The 22,621-nt window shown below is 62.0% G+C and overlaps 5 protein-coding genes across 5 annotated transcripts; all 5 read right to left on the reverse strand.

The window, feature by feature from the left end:
• Nucleotides 1–744: 744 nt before the first annotated feature.
• Nucleotides 745–2,400, reverse strand: LDBPK_130660 (hypothetical protein, conserved; the record flags this gene model as incomplete). The annotated part of the gene is made up of 1 exon (XM_003859229.1): nt 745–2,400. One exon carries the CDS (start codon nt 2,398–2,400, stop codon nt 745–747), a length of 1,656 nt encoding a protein of 551 aa, XP_003859277.1.
• A 1,841-nt stretch (nt 2,401–4,241) lies between these two features.
• LDBPK_130670 (protein kinase, putative) lies at nt 4,242–6,389 on the reverse strand (the record flags this gene model as incomplete). The annotated part of the gene is made up of 1 exon (XM_003859230.1): nt 4,242–6,389. The coding sequence occupies one exon, from the start codon at nt 6,387–6,389 to the stop codon at nt 4,242–4,244; it is 2,148 nt and encodes a 715-aa protein (XP_003859278.1).
• A 442-nt stretch (nt 6,390–6,831) lies between these two features.
• LDBPK_130680 (hypothetical protein, conserved) lies at nt 6,832–8,919 on the reverse strand (the record flags this gene model as incomplete). Its single annotated transcript, XM_003859231.1, has 1 exon — nt 6,832–8,919. The coding sequence occupies one exon, from the start codon at nt 8,917–8,919 to the stop codon at nt 6,832–6,834; it is 2,088 nt and encodes a 695-aa protein (XP_003859279.1).
• A 746-nt stretch (nt 8,920–9,665) lies between these two features.
• LDBPK_130690 (hypothetical protein, conserved) lies at nt 9,666–10,337 on the reverse strand (the record flags this gene model as incomplete). Its single annotated transcript, XM_003859232.1, has 1 exon — nt 9,666–10,337. The coding sequence occupies one exon, from the start codon at nt 10,335–10,337 to the stop codon at nt 9,666–9,668; it is 672 nt and encodes a 223-aa protein (XP_003859280.1).
• Nucleotides 10,338–12,889: 2,552 nt separating this feature from the next.
• On the reverse strand, nt 12,890–20,839 carry LDBPK_130700 (hypothetical protein, conserved; the record flags this gene model as incomplete). The annotated part of the gene is made up of 1 exon (XM_003859233.1): nt 12,890–20,839. The coding sequence occupies one exon, from the start codon at nt 20,837–20,839 to the stop codon at nt 12,890–12,892; it is 7,950 nt and encodes a 2,649-aa protein (XP_003859281.1).
• Nucleotides 20,840–22,621: the final 1,782 nt, after the last annotated feature.

The raw sequence follows: 22,621 nt of genomic DNA on the forward strand, positions 1-22,621 counted from the left end.
GCTGAAAAGGTGGATGCACGCGTATAACGTGGAATAGATGAGTTACGGCGTCTGCACTTTTGAATACTCTCGCACCGCGGATTGCGACACTGTTGTTGCGAGCACGTGCGGGGGTGCATCAGGCGATCTCGGAAAGCAAAATCATGTGCATAGACACACACACACACACAGAGACCATCGCCGGTGGTGACCATCCAACAGGACGAGGTGAGAGGGGTAGGGCGGGAGAAGAAGTGGGGACTGTGCTCAGCTGTGTATAGGAGGATGAGCGTGGCACACTGGCCTCCTGCGTGCATAGACACACACACACACACAGAGGTACCAACGCGTATCGCTGCACATGGGAAGCACATGAGAGGGTACACGCGCACACATCAATGCCGCACAAGCATGCTCGCGTGTCGACACGCCCGTCACGCCGAGCAACGGACGGGCTTGTCTCACGGTAGTCCGTTCACTGTTTTGTCCGCTCTTCTCAAACGACAACGGGCACGCTGTGCGGCACACAGACTGCCGGTGAGTAGTCCACACACACACACACACACGGGCACACACGCATACTCCAGAGATACACGGATACACATGCACATAGACGTGCGCATGCGTTGAGTCAAGGACGAGGAGTCCCCTGCAACAGCTGCATCAGTGCTTCGCCCCCACTGACCAAACCACCATCAGTGCACATGCACCTTGCGCGCCTGTGTGTCTGTGCTTGGGTGGTGGTGATGGTGGTTCTCTCTCCCTCTACACGACTCGCGTGGGGCTGGCTGGTGTGTCGAGCTGCATCGACCGTCTCCAGAGCGAAAGCAGCTGCGCGGAAAAGCAGACGTTCGGCCGTACTTGATGACGCGCCTGGACGAGCGCGTTCAGGAGGCCGTGATATATGTCGAGGGGCGCCTCTGCTGCCGAGGCAGCCGCGCGCAGCTGTGACGCGAGCACGTCCATGTAGAAGAGCATCACCACGCTTGGGCTGCGTGACACGCCGAGCTGGCAGTGCACGACGCAAGCAGGAGCCGCCAAAGCCTGTGAAGCGTCGTAACCCACGGTGGCGGGGTAGGCCGGCCCTGGTAGACGCGCTGCTGCTGTCTGTGAGTCCTTGAGGTGGCTGTCAACGAGCTGGCGCAACTCCGTCACATGCATGCGTGTGATAGTCCGTATGCCGGGGACGCACGAAAAAGCGCCAGGGGACGCACTCGAGGTGAACGACGCCGCCGTCGATGCAGCACACCAGGTGTGCAGCTTGGAAAGGACCTGTGTTACGGGACCGAGAGGCCCGCCTGCCGCGTTACCACAGCCGGTCGCCGCCTGCAGCAGCGGTGTGGTGAGGCGGCGTACGCGCTCCAGCCGCGTAGCATGCGTGTCCTCGATGCAAAGAACCACACCATAGATGGGGACGTCTATGGTCCACTCGTGAAGTGGCGAGGCGCAACCGCCAAGCCGAGAGGCGTCACCGTTCGCGCTTTCAGAAGGAAAGCCTGTACTGGCCAGTCCGCCGGGGCTCTGCACCTCTGTGGCGGGCTTCTCAAGAAGCCGCTGCAGCGACCCTACTATCTCAGCGATCTGACGCAGGCACGCCTCCTCGTGGTCGCGCACGCGTGCGTCGAACACTTCCAAGGCACGCGCAACGCACGAGCCAGAAACCGCTTCGGCATCCACGGCCTCACTGCTGTCGGCACCTGGCGCTCCGCCGTGGCACCCGGTCCTCGATGCGACGGACGTGCGCTGCTCAGCGTCCAGCGTTAACTCACTCATCATCGCGGGGGAAAATATGGCCACCGGATGCGAACGCAAGACGATACGACAATGAACGCTTGTGCTGGCGGTGAAGGGTGTGTGGCCCACCCCAGGCGCATGTTCCTCACTGAACCCGACGTTGTCGCCGGCTCGGTCGTCTTCGTCGCCCACGCACTGCACATCATACACGAAATCTTGCGCGCTCTCACTTGGAGCGGAGGTTGCGGGCCACCAGGGCAGTGGCGCTGCTTGCAGAGAGGCATTGTCGCCCGGGGCGGCGGCGCATGGTGCCATGGTTGCCTGCCTCATCAGTGCGTGCCCGAGGAGAGAAAGCACCAGGCGCACAAAGACTGTATCGCCTGCGCCTGCTGCTGAAGGGGACTGCACTGCGATGCCTTCCATCGACGGCGTTGCAGACGCTCTTGGCGGCAGGGCTGACGGCTTGAGGCTCTTCAGGAGAAGCTGTCGCTTGCGTGCAAGCCTCGAGACACAGAGCAGACTGCTGAGGAAAACATGACCCATAACAGGCATACAGCTCTGCGCGTTATGGCCGTGTTGTAGTGCGCCGTCGCCGCTGCAGGGCGACTTACTCGCAGCGGTGGAGAGGCCGTTGAGGAAGTCTATGACAGCCGGCGTCGTGTCGCAGAGCGTGTCGCGGCAAAACATGACTATAGCGGCTTTCCGTTCCTTCGCAAGGAGAGGCGAACGGCACCTCTAAGTGTGTATGTATGCTTGCGCGTTTGCGTGTGCGGGGGGGGGGTTGGAGCTGGAGTTGGAGGTGCTTTTGTGAACAGCGCACTCATCCACGGGTGACACGCTGTGGCAGGTGCATGCCTTTAGGAGGCGAGATGATGGAGAGCACGGAGGAAGGTGGTGGGGGCCGAGGGGGGGGGGCAGCACCGGCAGCAGCTTAGCGCTCTCGCTGACACTCTAGGTACTCCTGGTGCACCCGTGTAATCATCATCACGCACCATCTCTGATGGCAGGGAGAGGACACACCTTTCCGTGCGTCGTATCTCAGGGCCCAGCGCACCCCCTCCCCTCCCCCCTCCCCATCTCTCTCTGTGTGTGGGAGGGAGGCCAAGCAGCACCCCTCCAGCCCTGGCAAATGCCGAGCGACTTCGGGTGGTGTGACGGGGTCAAGCGCCCACGATATGGGGAGGTCAGAGCGATGTATTCGCTGCTGATGGCGGCGGTGGGGCCCCTTGGAGAGCGTGGCGCCGTCGCGACCTGCGGATCGACGCGTTGGAAGAAGAACAGCAAAGCAAGCACGCGTAGCGGCAGTCACAAGTGCGCACAACAAAAATGCGGTGAGGGCCGGCGATGCCTCTCTGCTCCGATCTTGTTGGGCGATGGGGCGAAATCGTTGGCGGTGTACGCGTTTCAATTCGCGTTGGCGTGTTTGACATCACAGAGGGGAGGAGGAGAGGAGGGCGAAGAAAGGAAAACAACAACAATGAACCACACAAGACACACACACACACACACCCACACACGTGACGGCGACGTCGCAATAAAAATACAAGAAGCGTTGAGCACGCCCGTGGGTCGTTGCATGCGGATGCGGTTGGCGACGACGCAGAGGAGATGGAGGAGGAGAAGGGGGGGGGGGGGCTGAGGTGAGAGGGATAAGAGGGACGCGAGAGCCAGCGTACAGCCAAAGAAAGAGGAGGAAGAGGGGGAGGGAGAGGGAGAGGGAGGGGCCACATCGAGAGAAAGACACACACACACACTCGTTAGAGTGTATGCGCGGCTGCGTGGGGCACGTTCGTGCTCGCACACACACGCATGCCACGCAACGCACAGGAGGAACACGTACTTACCTATACCTCCCGATTCAAGCGCAGACGCTCGACGCCCAACCGAACAAAACCTAAGCCAAAGAGAGAGAGGTTGTATAAAGGAACAGCAAGCTACACATAAATACACCCCCTCCGCCCTCCGCCCATGCAAGCGAACGTGCCGCCAACAACAACGCCCAAACACACACACGCGCACAACCTACAGGAAGATAAGATTCTTCACAATACACATACACACACACACATATATATATATGTATAGGTTTATATATAGAGTGCTGGCTCGACAACGCCGATAAGGGAGGCCGGGAGCTGTGGCGCGGAGGCCTCTCCTCGAAACACAACACGAGCATGCAAGGACGAGAGGTTGAGCGCGACGGTGATGGTGACTCGGCATTAGAGCGGGGAGAGACCAAGAGTTCAGAGCGAAGGCGGAGTGTGGGGTATTCACGGGGTGAGATGTAGGGTAGCGCGCACGTGTATCAAGTGCCATCACCCATCCCGCCCAACCTCCTCCCTCTTTCCTCTTCGACTCCTGAGTTTCAGCTTCATCAGTGGCCATCGGAAGACACCCCCCATACACACACAAACCTACCTACGTGCGTGCGTGTACGGCAAGGCGCGGCCTGAACAAGGCCTTTGCTCCTCTCGCTACCAACTGTGTAGATGTGTGATGCTCTGTGGGTCCGATGACCCCCTCTCTACCTAGGTATCTGCCGCCGCCTTCTTCACCTTCAGCTCCTCCTCGTGCTTGGCCACGAGGGAGTTCCACAGCTCCTTCACCTCCGGATGGCGCTCGAGGAAAAGGTTCCACAAGAACGCCCGCCCGCTCACCGGCTCTGATATGTCCTCGGGTCTCACCGAGGGCACGCGCTTGGCCGTGTCTTCGGGGTCGATCACTGGGTCGTACCCGTCCTTTGTGAAGAACGGGTTCTGCAGCGCTGCCTGAATCGTGATGCGCTCCCGCGGGTCCCAGCGCAGGCAGTCGATGATGAGACCCACCTCATCCTCGTCCTCGTCGCCGTAAGGGCTCCGCAGGAGCTCCGCTAGCGTCGGCGTGATGGTGTTTGACGGTGGCGCTGTCTTCACCAGTTTCTTGACGGAGTTCATGAAAAGCTCCCTCGTCTCCTTGTCGCGGTACTCGGCGATAGACTCGATGGCGCTCGCCGACGGCTCGCCCAGCACGCGGAAAATGCTCAGCAGCTGGGACTTCCCGCCCATCGAGGTGGTGTAAAAGAGGGGGCGTCCGATCAGCATTTCGGCTGCAATGCACCCGATGGACCAGACATCGACGCCGTGGAAGCTGTCGTGGTCGATGAAGCCCATCGGGCTATTGATGGCGACTGTCAGCGTCTCTGGCGCAGCGTACCACTGGGTGCAGTTGTCCAGCACTGTCTGCACGTAGTCGGTTGTCGCGTTGAGTCCGACATCGCGGCCCTGGCCAAAGTCCGTGATACGGGTGCCGTAGCTGCGGTCGAGCATGATGTTCTCCGGCTTCAGATCGCGGTGGATTACCGGGCACAGATGAAGGTAGCCGACACCGCGGAATATTTGGTACAGAATAAACTTGCGGTAGTCGCGGGTGAGGGAGTGGAGGGCGACCGTCGTCAGCGGGCAACACACAGGAGCGCCTTCGTCGTCGCCGCCACCCTTCCCTTCGAAACCGCCATCAGTAGAGGTCTTGGCCACGGGGGCGTCGTGATCGTTCGTTGGCGCTGCTGCTGCTGCTGCAGCTGCGACTGGGTAGTCTAATGACGACGGTACAGTCGCGCCGGCTTCGTCCTCAACATCCTCTCTGCCACCGCTACGACTTTGCTTCGTGCTGCTATGCGGCGCGGCTGCTGCCTGGTCCTCACCTTGAGCCTCTGCCTTTACGTTCAGGCGCGATGCCCGCACAGGGGTCGGGGTGCTACTGACATCTGCGTTCACCTCGCCGCAGTTCGCCATCAACAGCCTCAAACGTCGCAGCCACGTCTCGTACCCCGGCGCCAGCTCCGCCGCCGTCACAATGGTGGAATCGAGCACCTCGCGCAGCGTGTAGTCCATCTTTTTCATAACCACGTAGACGCCGTCGAAGGTGTGCTGAAGCTGCAGGATGGAGTCGTACGTCATCATCTCCACACCGCCGAGGGGAATGAAGAAGTCCGTCGCCGACATGACGTTGTCGTGCTGGAACGCCATCATGAGCTGTATTTCCCGAGTGGCGCACAGCCACATACGCGGCTGGTTGTTTTCGAAAAGCTGGCGCAGTTTCTTGATGGCGACGAGGGTGTTCGTGTCGTAAACCTCCTCCCGCTCCTCCAATGTTAGCGAGGCGTCCTCGTACTCCTCTGGCGGTTTTGCCTGGAACCTCTCTACAAGGTCGTTATCGCGGGCGGAGCAGACATAGCCGTAGCTGCCCTGACCGATCGGACCGACAGCCTCATAGCGGGAGAGCAGCTCGAACAGTTCCATTGTCTCCTCGCCGTTCTGATGGAATATCATCATGCACCGCTTCGAGGCGAGCGGGTGCCGCAGGATGGTGGACAAGGGCAGTGGCTGCGTCATGAGGCCGACTAAAGGCTCGTGTGGGTGTGCTTGATGGACTGCGCTGACGACACGAGCACCACCCTCTCCATGCAATACGGTTGCTTCGCCACTTGCCTTCACAGAGCATCGGCACAGAGAGAAGAGAGAAGAGGGAAGGAGGACGACAGTAGTTGAGAGAACGGGATGCGCCTCCGCAGACGCGCAGACGGAGTCGCGACTGGAAGTGTGTGCAAGTAGCCCAGGAGAGATGAGCGGAAAGCATTGTTTCAGCGGTCCAACGCGCCCGTATTCCACCCGCGAACAAGCCAGCAAACGGATACGCATGCACAACCACACAGCCACCGATCGCCTGCCGCCGCGGCACTGCCGCTAACGCCTGGCCGTCATGGGACAAGCCGTCCTGCCACCGAATCGGGTCATGCGCCTATCAAGCTCTTCCTGCCCTTCCTCGCCTCCTCGTCGGGTACGCGCTGCGCGGCGGACTCCACACGGACCTGGCTAGACTGCATGTCTTGATCCCAGCGGGCCGCGCCCAGGGTCCTGCGCTCGAGGGCGGAGGCGGCAGGCGTCTGCCGTGAGTGTAACAGCGGGGTGGTCTCCGCTGCCCTTCTTTTGTACCTTTGCCTTATCCTACTTGTCGGCTCTTAGAGAACTGGAGGAGGGGGAGAGGGAGGGAGGGTGCAGTGCCGCCGGCGTGTCGCCCTTGCACACACGGATGGGATGGGATGGGACGGGGCGGGGCGGCGCAGCCTGAACACGTGGGCTGTCAGTAAAAAAGTGCACACAGCCGAAAAAGGGCAGCCGTGGATGCGACGGCACCGTGGCGCGCCGCCGCCCCAGCTGCGGTGGTGCTGTCATTACTTGCTTGCTCGTCGTTCTCTGTTGCGCTGTCTCTCCCAAAGACTGATGGAGGCCAAGCGTCCGCGAGGCCTTGGCAGGCGTAGCAGACAAAGCAGCCGGCCGTCGTCGGCGAGGCTTCGGATGCGGAGGCAGCGTCGACGACGGTGGACGGTGATGCCCCGCTCGTGCGCGGCGTCATTGCGCTTGTGGTGCTCAGCGCCAACATCTCCAACTGCCGCACCGCCGTGCTTGCGTTCTGACCACGGTGGCATGAGGTGATGGAGGCAGGACAGCCGCACACGCAGCACATCGCGATGACGCTATCGATGTCTGCTTCTTTCGAGCTCACACCACGCAAGTCGCGGTGCACGTGCAGCGGCGCTGCCAGGCGCAGATCATCGCGGTTCTGCTGCGCCGTTCGAGCTGGTAGCGCCTTCCTGGTAGTCTTTCCGGCCGACTGCGTACTTCCCGCCTCTGCTAAGCCTTCGCCATTAACGTGCGCTGGAGATGCAGATGCATTATCGATCCCACGCACGAGCTCCTGCATTGCAGCGGGGTGCACCTCCAGCCGCTGCACTGTGCTGAGCACGTTGAAGATCATGGTGCGGTACGATGCCATCATGGCCAGCACAAAGTGCTCCAGCGTGCGGTGGACAGAGCGAGTGGCGGTGCCAGTGCACAGCGCAGGCGTGTAGCTGCCGGCAATGCCGCAGATCCGCGTGTACATGATCGCTTCTTTGGGCAGCATCGTGCGCAGCGGCCGAAGGCAAACGACCTCGTGCATAAAACCGCGAAACCCGGCGCCGTGCACGACGCCTTCGCCACCGGCGCCCGTGACGAGCGCCTCGAGTGCCGCCGCGGCGCACCGCGCCGCGTTGCTGCCGAGAAGCAAGTGTGACCTTGTTTTCGAATTCGTGCCTTCTAACGGCACGTGCTCATTAAAGAGCTCTTGTTCTTCGGAACAGTGCGCCTCGTCCGCGCGAATCCCCTCCTCGTGTGCCACCCCGCCAACGGCGACTGCTGCTGCTGCTGCTGCTTTGCGCTGGCGGTGCTCCTCACACACACGCTGAGCCGCACGGCAGAGCGTCTGCTGCCGCACACGCGCATAGAGTGCTTCGCGGTCGCTCAGCGACAGCCGGCTGGCGTGCAGGGCGTAGCGCAGCTCGCTCAGATAGGTGCCCGAAAGAATATCGCTGTAGCGAAACAGGCGCATTTCCGAGGCGGCGAACAAGCGCGCGGTTGCTGCGGCCGTCTCACCACTCGTTCCCGCGTGACGCTGCGGCAGTGGCTGCGGCGACGGTGCTGAAGTCGAACCACTACCACCATCACCACTACCGTGAGACGGCTCCGGTGTGGCGATGCTGGCTCCACCCGCATGGGCAGCGACCGTCCCCACTGCCTCAGTGGGGTCGTTCTGCTTCTTCTTCGACCTCTTGTGCCCGCACGGGACTTCGCCGTGGTAGACCCACCGCGGTGGCTGCTGCTGCACGTACTTGCGCAGCGTGGCGAACTGCTCCTCCATTGTCGACCGCACCCGATTGATCGCCTCCTGTCGGCCGCTGACCGGGTGCAGCGATGATGGCGAAGGAGTCGATGAAGATAGCGGCGGCGGCGGCGGAAGTACGAGTTCATCTTCACACAGGTGGAACGGCAGCAGTATCAGACTGGACGCCAACGGTGTGCTCCTGGCGGACGGTGAAGACGTGGATGTGCTGCGCGACTTCCCGCCCTGAGCGGGCGCCTGCCGCTGCGGTGTCAGATGTTGTCGGCGAATTTGGTCTCGTGTCTTGTACCGCAGTTGACCGAGCTCGCGCAGCAGCATCATGGAGTTGGGGCCGCCTGAGACGGCCACCGCGAGCGGTGTGTCACTCGGCACGAGGCAATGCTGAAAGGCGTTCTCGCGCACCGCACCGGCGCAGTAGGCGAGGAAGCAGTCCGGGCAATACAACTTCGCCGGCCCATCGCGACTGACAACCGTGCCAATGGCCTGCTTGCACTTGAAGCACTGCGTCATCGTTTGGCGCGAACGTGTGTTGGCTGTCCTTGTGGAGATGACAGACAGCGGCAGCAAGGTGCTTGCGCGTTGCGCGTTTCGCGCGCTCGCGTGTGTGAGTTTCAGGGGGAGTGATCGGGGCAGCGGAGGCGCATGTGAAAGGAAGAGAGGGGACCGCATAATGATGTTGGCACGAGTACACAGCCGCCGCTTCCACTGCTTCCGCTTCCTGCCGGGTGCTGTAGGTAAAAACTGGAAAAGGGTGCTGGAGGCGCCCGTGCGCGCCATCAGGAGGGGCGCGCTCACTGCTTCCCTCTATGTGCGACTTGCACGCGACAGACGCACGTTTCAAACATGCGAAAGCACAACAGTAAAGCCCCCGTGACATCATCCGTAGGGCATGGGGATGTGACGTGTTTGGCGACGACGGGCAGAACAACAGCGAGCGAGCAACAACAACGACGAGCACAACACATCAGCAGCAGAGGGAAGAGAGGACGAGGGGTGGCACCACCACCACCGTTCCCTACATAAAAGGACAGCCTCCACAGAAAGCGAAAGCGAAGCCTTCACGTCAAGAGCAACACGACGCCGGGCGCAGGCCGAATCCTTTTCCTTCCCGGCACACACGGACACGGACGGATACACACAGAGGAAGAGAGAGGGAGAGGGACGGATGATGGGCAAAGTCTAAGACGCAAGAGAAAAAGGAAAGTACCACGGAGACAGGAGCACCTTACACAACGTCGTGGCCCGTGCCAGACGCGTTACAGCTCGTAGATGACGACAGCAGAAGTGGCAGATTTGCGACTGGCCCTCTTGCTCTTCCGACTGCCCTTCTTGCTGGCATCGAGTAGCGTGATGTTGCTGTCAACTGCCTCTTGTGTCGCCGCCACATCGGCTCTGTTGGCCAGTGGCTCCAGCGCACACGCTGCTTCCGCTGTTGCTGCGCCGTCTGCGGTCATGTCACTCGGCGCTGTGCCGGAGGGGGACGCTTGAGCGGTGGTAGCCGTGCACTGTAAAGCGGAGTCGAGCAACTGCGATGGAGAGCTTGTCGCACTGGCTGCTGACGGCTTCTCCTGCTTCTTCAGCTGTCGCGCCTGCCGTGCCTGCTGGCGTCGCAGCGCTACCACGGGTTCCTCCAGCTCACAGAGAACGTCACGCACGCCCTGCTCCTCGGCACGATCGTTCAACACGGCTGGAGTCACAGTGGCGAGGTGCGCAAACACCGTGTCCACAAATTTCCACTGCGAGTAGTGCACACGGTACGTCACTGCCCACGGCCGCGCCGTCCATGGAAGATACACGCCAGCCGCCGCCGCAGCTTCTTCCGAGGCCGAAGCGTCCGTTCCGCTGCTCGAGTGCGGCCGCTTCGACCGCGGAGCCGACCCGCCTGCGCTGCTAAAGAGGGCTAGACAGCAACCGGTGCGCCGAAGCATCCCTCACTGTATGTGCTTGGAGCGGGAGAGGGGCTGCAGCGAGACCGCTCCTGCGAAGAATGGCGATAGGCTGTCGGAGAAGGAGGACACTGATCGTGCGTGTGTATGTGCCGGAGAAGTCGTGAGAATCAGAGAGAGAGGGAGGGGAGGAGGGGAGAAGGAGGATAGGATCGGATTTAACGAACAACAACAAAAAAACCAAAAACACCGAGGCGTGCGCGTAAAACAAACAACGGCGGAGAATTTCGTCGGATGGCAAGGACAGATGGACAAACGCGCGCAGACTTAGAGCAGTGGTGATGGCGAGCGAAAGAGGGAGAGGGAGGCACGGGTGAGGGAGGGCGATTGCCACTACAGACGAAACGAAGAGGCGAACCAGACGGGAGATGTGTGCGTCGTGTGTAGTGTGTGCTCCCCCTTCCTCCTATCGAAGCTGCACCGCCCGACAAGTGCCGTGGCAGAAGAGGGCGTGGAGGTCGACTCGCGGACGAGATGAGTGGAGGGCAATCAGTTGATGATGATGATCGAAGAGGAGGGACGTGAAACAAGTCTAGTAAAGAAGGTAAGACCAAGAGGGAGGGAAGGTGGGTGTGGGTGGGTGTGGGGAGGTACAACGAAGGAAGTGTCAAAGGCCAGCAGAGCACACCGGCACAGATATCCGAGACGGACAACCGATGACAAGCAAGGAGAAACGCACTGAGGCAGTGCTTGAGGCGATGGCGGGTGGCGGTGGTCGTCGTCGTCGTCGTTGTGGGGTGGCTACAGACCACGGCCAGACCTTCAAGAAAGGGCACGCGACGAGAAGACCAAAGAAATAAATCAAGGAGGTTGTCTAGGGTAATTAGAGTGAGGGAGAAGAGGGGCGAGGGGATGGACGCGCCGTCGATGCGGTGTGCGCGATCCACGTGGCTACAAAGGAGAGATGAAAGGAAGGAGAGGGGAGGGTTGGCAGCGGGGAATGCCACTGCAGCTGCGGAGGCCGAATGACGCGAAGGAAGTGTGCGTAAGGGGAGGGACGTATGACGTAGTGGCTGGCCCTTTTTCGGTGTGCTTTCTTCTCGCATGCGCAGCTTGAAGAAGCCGCTGGAGCGTCCACTGCTGCGGCGAAGGTGATCACCATATGGAGGAAGCAGGCAGGCGGGAGGGCGGGCGAGGGGAGGGTTGAAGGGAGGGAGGATGGAGAGTAGATAATAGCACATGATGTAAGCGTGAGAGAACCCCAGGGAAGGAAAGTTGCTGGCATATAGGCATATAGAAAACTGCGTACCGTATCGCGTGCCTCCGAGGACTGCGATAGGCGTGTGTGCGAGGGAGCGTGGCATACGCTACGTGCGCGCCAGCTGTCGCTCCGTTTTCTCAGCGCCCTCTCTCCCTTCCTCCACACCTTCGACCCCCCCCCCACCCCCCCACCCCCCCACATACACACATACAGCACCGAACCGACTGCGCGCAAGAAAGGGGCAGGAGGAGTGGCGAGAGAGAGAGAGACAGAGAAACGAGGCAGACATGCGCGTACGTATGTAGTTGTCTGCGCATGAGTGTAACCAGCTTACGCACAAACAGGCACAGTAAGCATCAAGCGAACGGGCCCTCGACCTGCATTGAACAATCACAGAGACCGCCACCTTTCCTTCTACCTTCCACGTCTGCGTTTGTGTCTTCGGCTTCTCTCTCTCGTGCATGTATGGAGGCACATTCGTGCGCACATGTGTGCGTGTGTGCGTACCTCGCACGTCCGTGGTGCATCATGGGTACGTCTCAGTCCGTGCGCGGATGAACTCCGCAACGCAGGCGCACATGGGTATCCGCGTCCATCATCCGCTCATGCATGCACACACGCGTACACGTTACTTCTTAAACCCTCTCCTATTACGAACACGACGTACGCCACCTTGTGGGAGAGGGGTGGGCGGGTGGGAGACAGAGGCGTGGAGAGAGAACTCGGGAGCCGTGTCAGGGGGGGGGGGAGACTGGTGCCGCGTCGTCCTTTTACACCACACACAGAAAATGCTCATCGCCATCAAACCAAAACGACACCAAACAACATGAACGCCGCGGACAAGAGAGAGGGAGGAGGAGAAGGGGGTGGTGGCGGCACGCACGCACACACACACACATAATAGCACAGGAGAAATCGAAACAGACGAATGCAGCAGAATAACGTAAGAACACGTGACGAGGTACCGGGCGAGCAAGCAAGAGGTAGAGAGGTGAAAAGTGTGTGGTGGTGCGTAAGCGCCGCTATTATGCACCGGCTCGCACATACCAACGCAGCAGCACACCACTGACAGTGAAACAGCGGCAGAGCGCTTGACGGGGTCGGCGATCAGAGTGATCTTGTGTAGAGCACTCGCGCATATGCTTGTAGGTGTAGCCGTGCATGCGCAACGTATCTCAGGTTTGATGTGCGCGTGCGGCATCCGGTATCGCCGCCTCGCGAGTCAGCGAGCGGGGAGGGGAGAGAAAATCGGTAACGCGCGCACACACTCACGCAGATGGTGCAGCGTCTAAGTAGAGGAGCTGTTGCCCCGCCTCCCTCCACTTACCCCACATCAGTGCCCCATCGAGTCCAAGTCCTCACAGTTGCCTAGAGACAGCTGCAAGCCAAACAACTCATACGACAGCGTCTCGCTCAGCTTCACGAGGAAGTGTCTTGGGTACGCGATGTCGAGAGCATCGTGCAGGGCCGCGCCGGCCGTCAACGCCGCCCGCACATCGAACAAGTCCAGCAATGCCCCGCCACTGCTCCCGTTCCAGGCCCGAACGATGCCGTGTATCGACTTGCTCACCTCCTCCTCGAAGTCGCGCACAAACTGCACGTCCGCAGCGGAGGGCCTCAACAGGCGGTGCGGAACCCGCACGAGCTGCACGGAGGCGTCCCTTGCCGGCGCCGCGATAGCAGAGGAAGAAGCGCGCCGTTCCCCGGCGCCGCTCTTATTCTTCTCCAGTATCCCATCGCGGAGGGCCGCAGGGGAGGTGAAGACAGAGGAGCCGAGGGCTGCCGACCCCGGGGTCGCCCGCATCGGCGTTAGCGACCCGGCAGGTCTGTTCGCCATACAGCGACGAAGGGGCAGGGTGGCGTCGTCCAGCGCAGTCTTCGCGCTCGTGGTGTTGGCCAAGTCGCTGCCGTCATCACCGCCGTGGCCGCCTGCTGCCTTCGCACTGTCCTTTGCTGCGCCTCCGATCGACGCCGTCCATGCCACCGGCGAGCGAGACCGCCTCTGCTGCTGGTACTGCTTCGACCGCGTCGCCTTGTCCTGCGACCCCCCTGCGCAGGCGCCACTGCCGACAGCAACGGCAGCCTTTTCCTGAGCCAATATGCCATAGCTGAGGTGGTGCAGCTGCCGCAGCTGCTCGTAGCGCTGCAGTGCGGCCCGCTGCCAGCCGGACAGCCCCTTGACACCATCGCCGTCGTGCGTCACCTCGCTAGGCGGTACCGGCGAGAGTTGCGTCGCATCCCGCGCCGGCAGATCTAGCGCTACGGCGGCGGCGGCGCTGCTCTCCTCTCGCGCCGCAGCCGCGCCGTCACCCGCCAGCGCGGAGGTAGCCGGGGTAACGGCAGCAATGTGATCCTGTCCTTCCACGACCAGCAGCCGCGGCAGTACCTCGTGCATCCGCTGCGTGGATGGGGAGTCCTTTGTGTAATGGAACACCTCCTTCAGCACGAAGAAGAGGCCCGCCCCCACAAGGTAGTCTGGGATGTCAATCAGCTTGTTGATGCTTGGGAAGCACTGGAACAGAAAATTCTTGACGAAGTCGTAGTTGTCGCGGCTCTCCCGTTGCTGCTCCGGGTCGTCCCGGTCGTAGTTCGGAAGGTAAACTTGACCCACAAAGGACAAGTCCTTCGTCGCCTCACGTAACCACTCCCGCTCGCTGCGCACGCCGTAGCAGTCGAGGATGATGCCGTTGCGGTCCTCGACGCGCTCCAGCCTCGCCTGCTGCTCCTCCCGCGTCGGCAGCTCCCGCTGCTTCGCGTCGTCGAAGGGCGTGTGACTGAAGATGAGCTGCCAGGCGTAGATGGCCGCTGCGCAGAACACGCGCGACGTCAGATTGTACGCCATGCCCCACTGCTCAAACGGGCGGTGGAATGGCTTCACGACCGGCTTGGCGTGCTGCAGTTCGTTCGGGTCAACGATACTCTCGTAGCGCATCGTCAGGGGCACAGGCAGCGCCGTCTTCGCTGCTGCGCCAGCGCTGCCGTGGTACGAGCGCGTCGCCGAGTTGAGGGTGACGTCGAGCGAGGACGAACCGTAGCGACCGCTGGAGCTGCTGAGAACTTCATCGACGAGGCCGCGCCCGCCACTAGCGAGGATGAGCGCCTCGTACTTGCCACACACGTAGTGACGCAGGTGAAGAAAGCGGATGTAGAGCAGACCCGTTTCGATCCAGCGTCGCTGCCGCGCCGTGAGTGGGCCACCAGCATGGCCATCGTCGTTGCAATCATTTCCGCCGAGCTGGTGGGCGACACTGCTGCCACGCATCGTCTGCCACGATCGGCGCCAGCGCTCGAGCTGATCGCTGCCGGCCATCCCCCCGTAGCGCTCATCCATCGCCGGGGGCGCCTCACTCTTCTGGCGTTCCTCGCCGCCGTTGAGGCATTGGCTCGCTGCGCTGCCGCCGCCGCTGTTGTCGAGGTAAGCCATCGGCGCATTGGTAGGGTAACGCAGCGCCACCATGCACGTTGCGTACAGCAGCGACGGCGGCGCGTTCAGGAGTCGGTGCATCGCCGAGACGGTGAAGCTGCTGCTCTCCCCGTGATAGTCACGTATGGCAAAGGTAGAGATGCCGCTGGCGGCGAGTGGCAACGGCGGAATACGGATGGGCATGGACGAGGCGGCGTCCTTTGCCCCGCCGCTGCTGCTGCTAGAAGGGGACGACGGCGGCCATGCCGTGCTCGACGTGACGGCGGCAGCGGACGCCAAGGCTGCCTTTCGTTGCTCCTTCGCCCGCTGGAAGCGCTCACGTGACGCGGACACGGCTGTTGTCGTAGTCGAAGCGGCCACCTTGTCCTTCCCAACTGCGGTACGACGCGTCTTTTCCGAGTCGTCCTCCTCTGTCGCCACCGCCGCGGTGGACGCCACTGAAGCGAGCGCCTCCTGCTGATGCTTTCGCGCTTCCATGTACCGTCGCAGCCGCCAGCGACACACCCACGACCGCACAAACGCGTTGCGCCGCGCTGCTAGCACCTTTTCCCGCTGCGTAGCATTCTCCATCAGGTGTGCCGTGCGACGCTGCGCAACGGCGTGACGGTGGCCGCGCAGGACGGCCCACCACATGGCGATCCGGCACGCCGCTGCCATGTGTGTGTCTGTCGCTGCAGCGCGGGTGGGCGCGATGACGCTTACACTCGTTGACGACGCATCGCACACACAGGAAGCTGGGCTCTGCGGAGGCGCTGTGGGCTGTGGCATCTCCATGGAGGAGTACAGAAACGTGGCCGCGCTGGACTTCGCGCTCAGGACGTGATTTGAGTCGCCGTCGCTGTGGGTGAGGAGGGCTGTGTCGTCCATGCTCAGCCGCCGCGGCACACCTTGAAGGCTCGACAGGCTCGGCATGCTGCCCGCTACGCGCACAGGCATGGAGCTGCACTCACGGTACGGCACGTCATCGCCATCCTTGTGCTCCTCGAAGTGCAAGTGACCGACATCGTTGTGGCTGCTGAGTGGATGAAGAGTGCCGGGCGGCGGCGGGCTCTGCAGCGGGTTCACCCCTGGGACGGCCTCCTCGTCGTCCGCCTCCAATGACAGCTGGCACGCGGAAATCGGTCCGTCCTCGCTCTCTGGACTTGCCTCCTTCGGAGTGGGGCTGGCTGTGACAGCGGCAGGCGTCGCTGCTGCCGCTGGTGTTAACATGATTGGTGGCGTCGAGGTATTGTTCTCCTTGGCTAGGGCGCCATCGCAGAGGCTCCCGCCGACCACGGCCGGCGCGTTCATGCTCGCCGAGGCCGAGGACGGCTGTGGCAAGTATGACGGCGGCTCTTCGGCACCCGCGCCGGCAACATCATCCCGATTTGCGGCGAGGGGCTGCAGCGCTGTCCATAGCGTCCAGGCTTTGACAAGTTGGCGCTGCAGCTGCAGGTGCTCGTTCTTCTCCTGCTGAGCTGGTCCTTGCTGCGTCGGCGACGCGGTGGAGAGCTTTTTGCGAGGCTTGTTTGGGCCGGTCGGTGTAGCCGTCGATGGCGCCTTCTGCGACGTGGAGAACGCTGGGCGAGACTGGTAGATACCGCCCCCACCGGTGCGACCTGACTTGCCTGCACCGACGCTTGCGGATCGCTTGCCACCGGTCTTGCCAGTCGTGCGCTTGGTCCTCACATTCACCGTGGCCGCACCGCTACCATGGGTGCTTCCTAAGGAGCTGGACAGCTCTGTTGTGCTCCAGTTGAAGGTGGAGTTTTGCCGACTGCTTGTGTGCTCATTCTCCGTGCCCAGTCGGGGCGAGTGCGCTGCGGCGTCTGCTGCCGCTGCGCTGGGTTGCGCGCAGCGGAGCAGATACCACCCCACGGAAACACATGCGTTGCCCGCAGTGCCCTCCGTGCTGCGCGCGCTGGTGGAGCGCGCTTGCAGATCGTCTCCCACGCCGCCATCGCCTACCTCGTCATCGTCTGCTGCCATGGTAAAGGTGAAGAGCGGCGCGTACGGCATGGCCATCCCGTTGGCGCGCGCGCGCGGCGTGCTGCTCACTGAGGAGCGGCCCGTCATGCTCCCGCCGCCGCAGCTGCTGAGCTTCGAGGACTTCAGTTTATTCCCCGTGGCGCTGCTCGCGGACTTCGGAAAGACGAATACATTGGAAGATTTGAGAGCGGCGCCAAGGGTCGGGCTTGTGACGATAGCCTCGACATCGGTGATCACCGCCGCGCCCTTCTCTGCGGCTGCGTCGTCGCTGCTCCGCCCTGCCATGGCGATGGCAAGGCTGCTCAGACACTTGGTCGGCACAAAGAACGGCGTGTTCAGCATGTTCGACGCCTCAAGCCACACCACCGGCGTCGCTGCGGCACCACCAGCACTGTTCACCGTCGGCCGCTGCGCAATGGCAGCCTCCGGGGCCGTCACCGGTGAGCCGAGGGCGTGGCGGACGGCACCGCACAGCTCGTCGAGCTGCGCCGCGACCTCTCGCCTCTGCGCACGCACAAACTCCACAAAGCGAGAAGGGGCAGCACAGGCCGACACCGTGGGGTCAACACGAACTGCTGCCGCCGCCGTTGTGGAAGAGTCGACGGCGCTGGTCTGACTCTGGCTCGCGTGCATGCTTCCAGCACCCGGGAAGGTGAGCGCCGGAGACGGAAGGAGATTTTCCGCCATGCCGACAGACGACGTCAACACCGGCGACCCGGCTTGCGCCGCCGGAGGTGCTGCTTTATCGAAGCAGCCGCTAGTGCTCTCGTCTGGGTGAAAGGCGGTGCAAGGCGTGACGTTGGTGATCGTGCCGGACGCCATGAGCGCCGCTTGCGAGCCGAGGGATGCGCTGCCTCCGCCGACACTCTTCGCCGGCGATACAACGTTGCTTGCTTGCACCTGGGCGAGGGCGACGCCGTCGCTGAGCGTGCACAGCAGTGTGATGACAGCCGCCTGCAGCGTCTGCAGCGCGTCTGAGAGAGAGGCGGCTTTGGCCGCTGCTGCTGCCGCCGCGGAGGCGCGTCTGCTCATGTGCCCCGCCGTCGCGGTCGTTGCCGTGTTGGCCAGCGACGACGCCGTGCTGTTCCGTGAGATGCTTGGCTTGCGCGGGGTGGTACTCGTACTTGAGTTGGTGGTGCTGGTCATAGCGCCGCCCTTGTCGCTGCCGAGCCCACGGTTGCTGTGCCCACCGTGGTGCTGTCCGCGCACGGACACGACGGAGCGCCGCCCCGCCTCCTCACCACCGCTTTTCTCTGTCGATGTAGAAGCGTTGGTCGCCGCTGCAGACGCCGAGAGGGAGGCGTGGGCAACCCGCACAAACGACTGCAGCGCCAACGTAACGGCCGCACGCTGCTCTTGAACCGATTTCATGTTTTCAACAAAGGGCTGCAGGTGTGCGGCACAGTACTTCGCCACCTGCTGCGCATACAAATCTGCCATGGTCGCCTCGACTCCCACCGCCGTTGAGGTATACGCGGCAGCGCTGCCCCCATGTGCGCGAGGGGTGTCTTCGCCACCGGTGGTCGTGTGCTGCAGCTGCCGCGTTGACGAGCCGAAGATGCTAGGGCGGTTGACGGAGGTAATGCGGCCAACACTGCCGCTGCGCTTCGGCACGGTGGACGGCGAACTCACGCTCGATGCGCCGCGCCGCGCAGCAGGAGACTTTGTTCGCCTCCCTGCGGGCGTGCTGGCCCGCTGCGACACGGACGAGGTCGGCGGTGGCGCGGAGGTTTCCACAGCTGTTGTGGTGGCGAATAGAGATGACGCCGCCGCCCCTGTGGCGATGCGTGGTCGCACCCCACCACGAGGGGTGGGCTGCTGTTGCTGCTGAGGACCAGAGCGCAGAAAATGCCTTGACACCGCCAGGCTGCCGTTGAGAGCGCTCGGCACTCTCTGGGAGTGGCTGGTGCTGCACTCCTTCGCGTCGGCGGTGCCAAGCGTCGTGGGCGGCGACAGCACATCGTGCTGGCGCTCTCCTCCCTTCATGAGGGACAGACCGGCGACCCAGTCCATGTTTGGCTCATCGCCCACCTCCGCACAGAGCTTCATGTACGTGGTGGCCAGCTTCGCGTAGTCTTGCAGTGGTGATGATGCGCCGTGCTCTTCCACGTGACTAACACTCGCGCTGTGCTGCACCGGCGCGAGCACGCGCGCCAGCGAACCTTGCCGCCGCCCTGAAGGAGGCTTCGTGCTAGCTGCTGCTACATGCGTTCCTGCGCTGTGCGCACCACTGCGATCGCTACGGTTACTCGTGTAGCTGCTGGTGATGGGGTGCTGGTGGTTCGCCGCGGTGTTGGAGGAGGCGGCAAGGCTGTCCTTGTCACCTACGATGAAGAAAGAGCCGCGCTCAAGGCTGAAGTTAAGCGGCGACGAGGCTCCTGGGGAGGACTGCTCGGAGAGCATCCGCTTCGGCGCCTGGAGGACAATGCCAGGCTGGCGACCGGCACGCAAACTGAGCTGCGTCGGGGAGGAGGGTGAGAAAGTCGGCCCGCCCACCGCAGCGCTGCTTGGGCTACCGTCAAAGGTGCTTGGGGAGGCCCCTGCGCGTGTCCTCCGCGACCGCGGCGGGCGTGAAGGCGCTGGCGACGGATCTGCGCGGCGCCGGTGGCCTGCTGCCACTGCCCCACCAATGACAGTGCGTAAGCGACTGCCTTGCGGCAAGACGTCGCGTGTCCGGCTAGTGCCGACGCGGTTGCCTGCGCCACCGCGGCTCGCACTTCCGCCTAAAAAAGCGGCTGTCGCTCCGCGCTGGCGCATGTACGGCGTTGCGAGTGCGTTGCTGCCGCTGACGGAGCCATCCAGTGGCCCGTACGTGGAGGACGCTGATTCGACGTCTCCCAACAGCATCGCTGACGGGGTACCGTTGCTGACGGAGCCAGTCCCCGCTGCACCGGTGTGCTGCCGCACGACGGAGCGCGGGCGCCGACGAATATGTGTGCCAGAGGGTAGGCGGTTGCGCGTGCACGCCTCAGATGCCAGCAGAGGCTCCACATCGCGCAGAAAGGGCGTTGCCGCGGTTGCATTCGCGTTCGCTTCACCTAGGCCGCGCTGAAGACGGCGATGATGGCTGTGGTGCTCGCTTTCGACGCCAGCCCCTGTCGTCTCCTCGGCTCTCAAGGGAGAGCTGGGCCCAGAGCCGGCGGCGACCTCCCCTGTGCCAATGATTCGATTGCGGCCATGCAATAGGGAGCCGCCGCACGCCGAGTTCACGGATTCGCTGAGGCTATCGCAGGACTGGCCCACGCCAGCGCCACTCGCCCGCCCGACGCCGAGGTACGTGACCGTGGCGGGTGGCAGCTTCAGCGAGAACAGGAACGGCACCATTGCGCCAGCGGCTCTGGCGCCGGCGGCGACGGCAGCGGCTGAGGGTGGTAAGACAGACGCGGGTATGCCAGTGTTGCTGTGCGGCGATGAGGCGGAGAGTTCCGCTTGGGGGTACCGGGCGTCGTCATTATCGCTCGCGGTGGTGTGGTGCTGCAGGGTCCGCTGGGCGTCATCGCCAACGCTGACTGGGGATTCGAAAAAGCAGATGGAGGGCTCTTGCGACTTGCCAGACACGCCAGAGTTTCCTCTGCTTCGTCCGTGTGGCAGTAAAAGCGGCTGCTGTTCACATCTGGGATATGTTGGGCTGTTCTTGGTTACACGTGGTGTGTTGTTCGCTACAATAGAGGAGCCGGCCGCCGCGGCGTCACATGGTGTCTGATCCGAGTCGTGTAAGAGGTTGTCGCCTCTGCTGCCATCGGTGTCCAGGACGAGGGGAAGCGTAGGAGAAGCCTCATTGCCGCAGACAGTGACGGAGCTGCCCCTGTGCTTGCTTGCGGCTGACCGAGTGGGCTTCAGGTCGTCGAAGCTGCGCGGTGCCGATGAGGCTGCGTGCCCGTTGCGCTTCATTACGCGTGGTACGAGGGAGAGGAGCCTCTTCAGACACACTACACACACACACACACACACACGCGTCGATGCAAAGGCGTCGTTTCTTCCGCGAAGGCGCCCACCTCCTTCCCCAAAAACAAACAAAACAAGAGGGAAGAGTCGACAACAACAAGAGGAGGCGAGAGATGACAGCGCCGGGAGGATGAGGGGTGATGGTGGTGGTGGTGGCGGGAAGGCAAGAGAACAGGGAGGGGAAGGCCCACACGCACGCCTACACCGTCGTACTCCAGGAGAGAGGAAGGCCAACCGAGCCAACCAACCGGCAGCTCAAACGGTACAATGCGAAGCAGCAGCAGCAGCAGCAGCAGCAGCAGCTGCAGCAGCAGAGGGGGGGGGGAGGACGGGTGTGGAAGCGAAGGGGAGAACGAAAGGGAAGAGAAAGGGGATGCAGCAGCACAAGTCCGCACACAGACAGACAAAGGCCGGCGCCAACACGCGTGCACACGGCGGGAGGAGGAGGAGGGGGGAGGGGTGGGGGCGATGATCTAGTAAAGAAGGCAAAGATCGGAGGGAGGGAGGGAGGGAGGGGGAGGCTGATGAAGCGGGTAATCACTGAAACACACACACACACACAAACGCAAAGTCCAAAACGAACACAACAAAAAAAAAACGAAGAAATCCACGGCAGAAGGGGAGTCGGTAGACGGAAGCGAGTGATGGGGGAGCAATACAACGATGACGGAGGCTGCGAGGGGGTCGAGGGAAGGGAGACAATGATGTGCAACACACAGGCAGGCAGGCAGACAAGCGCGGCGAGCAACCAACACAAACAAGCAAACAACAACAAGGGAAATCAACAGGAATCACGAGTCGAAACGATGCGCGAGACGGAAGAAAAAAGAAAACATGAAAAGGAGGCCTCTTCGCCCGCACCTCCCCTATTGCAGGGGAAAGCAAGCAGGGCCGTGTGCTAGTGGGCGTCGTGTGGAGAAGATCGATCGACGCGAGAGACGGCGAGGCGAAAGCCGATGTAGAAACCCTCACACACAAGGCAGACTACGCGAGGCAGCACGGACGAGGACAGCCTACGCTGACGCGCGACCCCCTCACTATTTTTCCGTTCTCTGTGAGTACGGGAGAAGCGCAACAGGATAACCACACAGAAGATGCGCCCCGTGAGCAACGCGAAGACACCAATTAAGCGGACTTCCACTACCCCTTGTGGGGGTCTGTGGTTGTATGTGCGCCTGCGCGCGTGTCTGACGATACGGTTCTCGCGGTTGGCCTTTGCTCGAACCTTCCAGCACTGGACCTAGAAGTCTATAATAGATAACTTGATGTCCTCACGTGGATCTGTGAAGCGCAAGAGAAAGGAGGAGGAGGGTACGCGACAGATAATCACGGCGAGGGCCGATGAAGGTGAGGCAGAGGTCTCTGTGTGTGTGTAAGAAGCCAGATCGCGGTTTTCGGTGACGTTGTGCGTAGGTGCGCGACGCAAACCAGCGAAAGAGAGAGAGGGAAAGAGATATACAAAAACAAGACAAACCACGTTCAGACACACACACACACACACACGCATATAGGTATATATGTATCTATACATACATGCATATATATATATATATACGTATATACACGTGCGGTGTTGTACCGATATGTATCTGTCTGTGTGTGTATATATGTGTGTGTGGGGTGGGGGTTATGCTGTATTGTGCTGTTTAGAGGCCGAGCGGGTGCGTCTTTGTGTCGGTGTAGGGCGTGTCTGCGCTTCCGTCTGTAGGCGTGTTTTTTTTTGTCGGT

Source organism: Leishmania donovani, chromosome 13, assembly GCF_000227135.1.
Source record: "Leishmania donovani BPK282A1 complete genome, chromosome 13".
NCBI classification, from domain to species: Eukaryota; Euglenozoa; class Kinetoplastea; order Trypanosomatida; family Trypanosomatidae; genus Leishmania; species Leishmania donovani.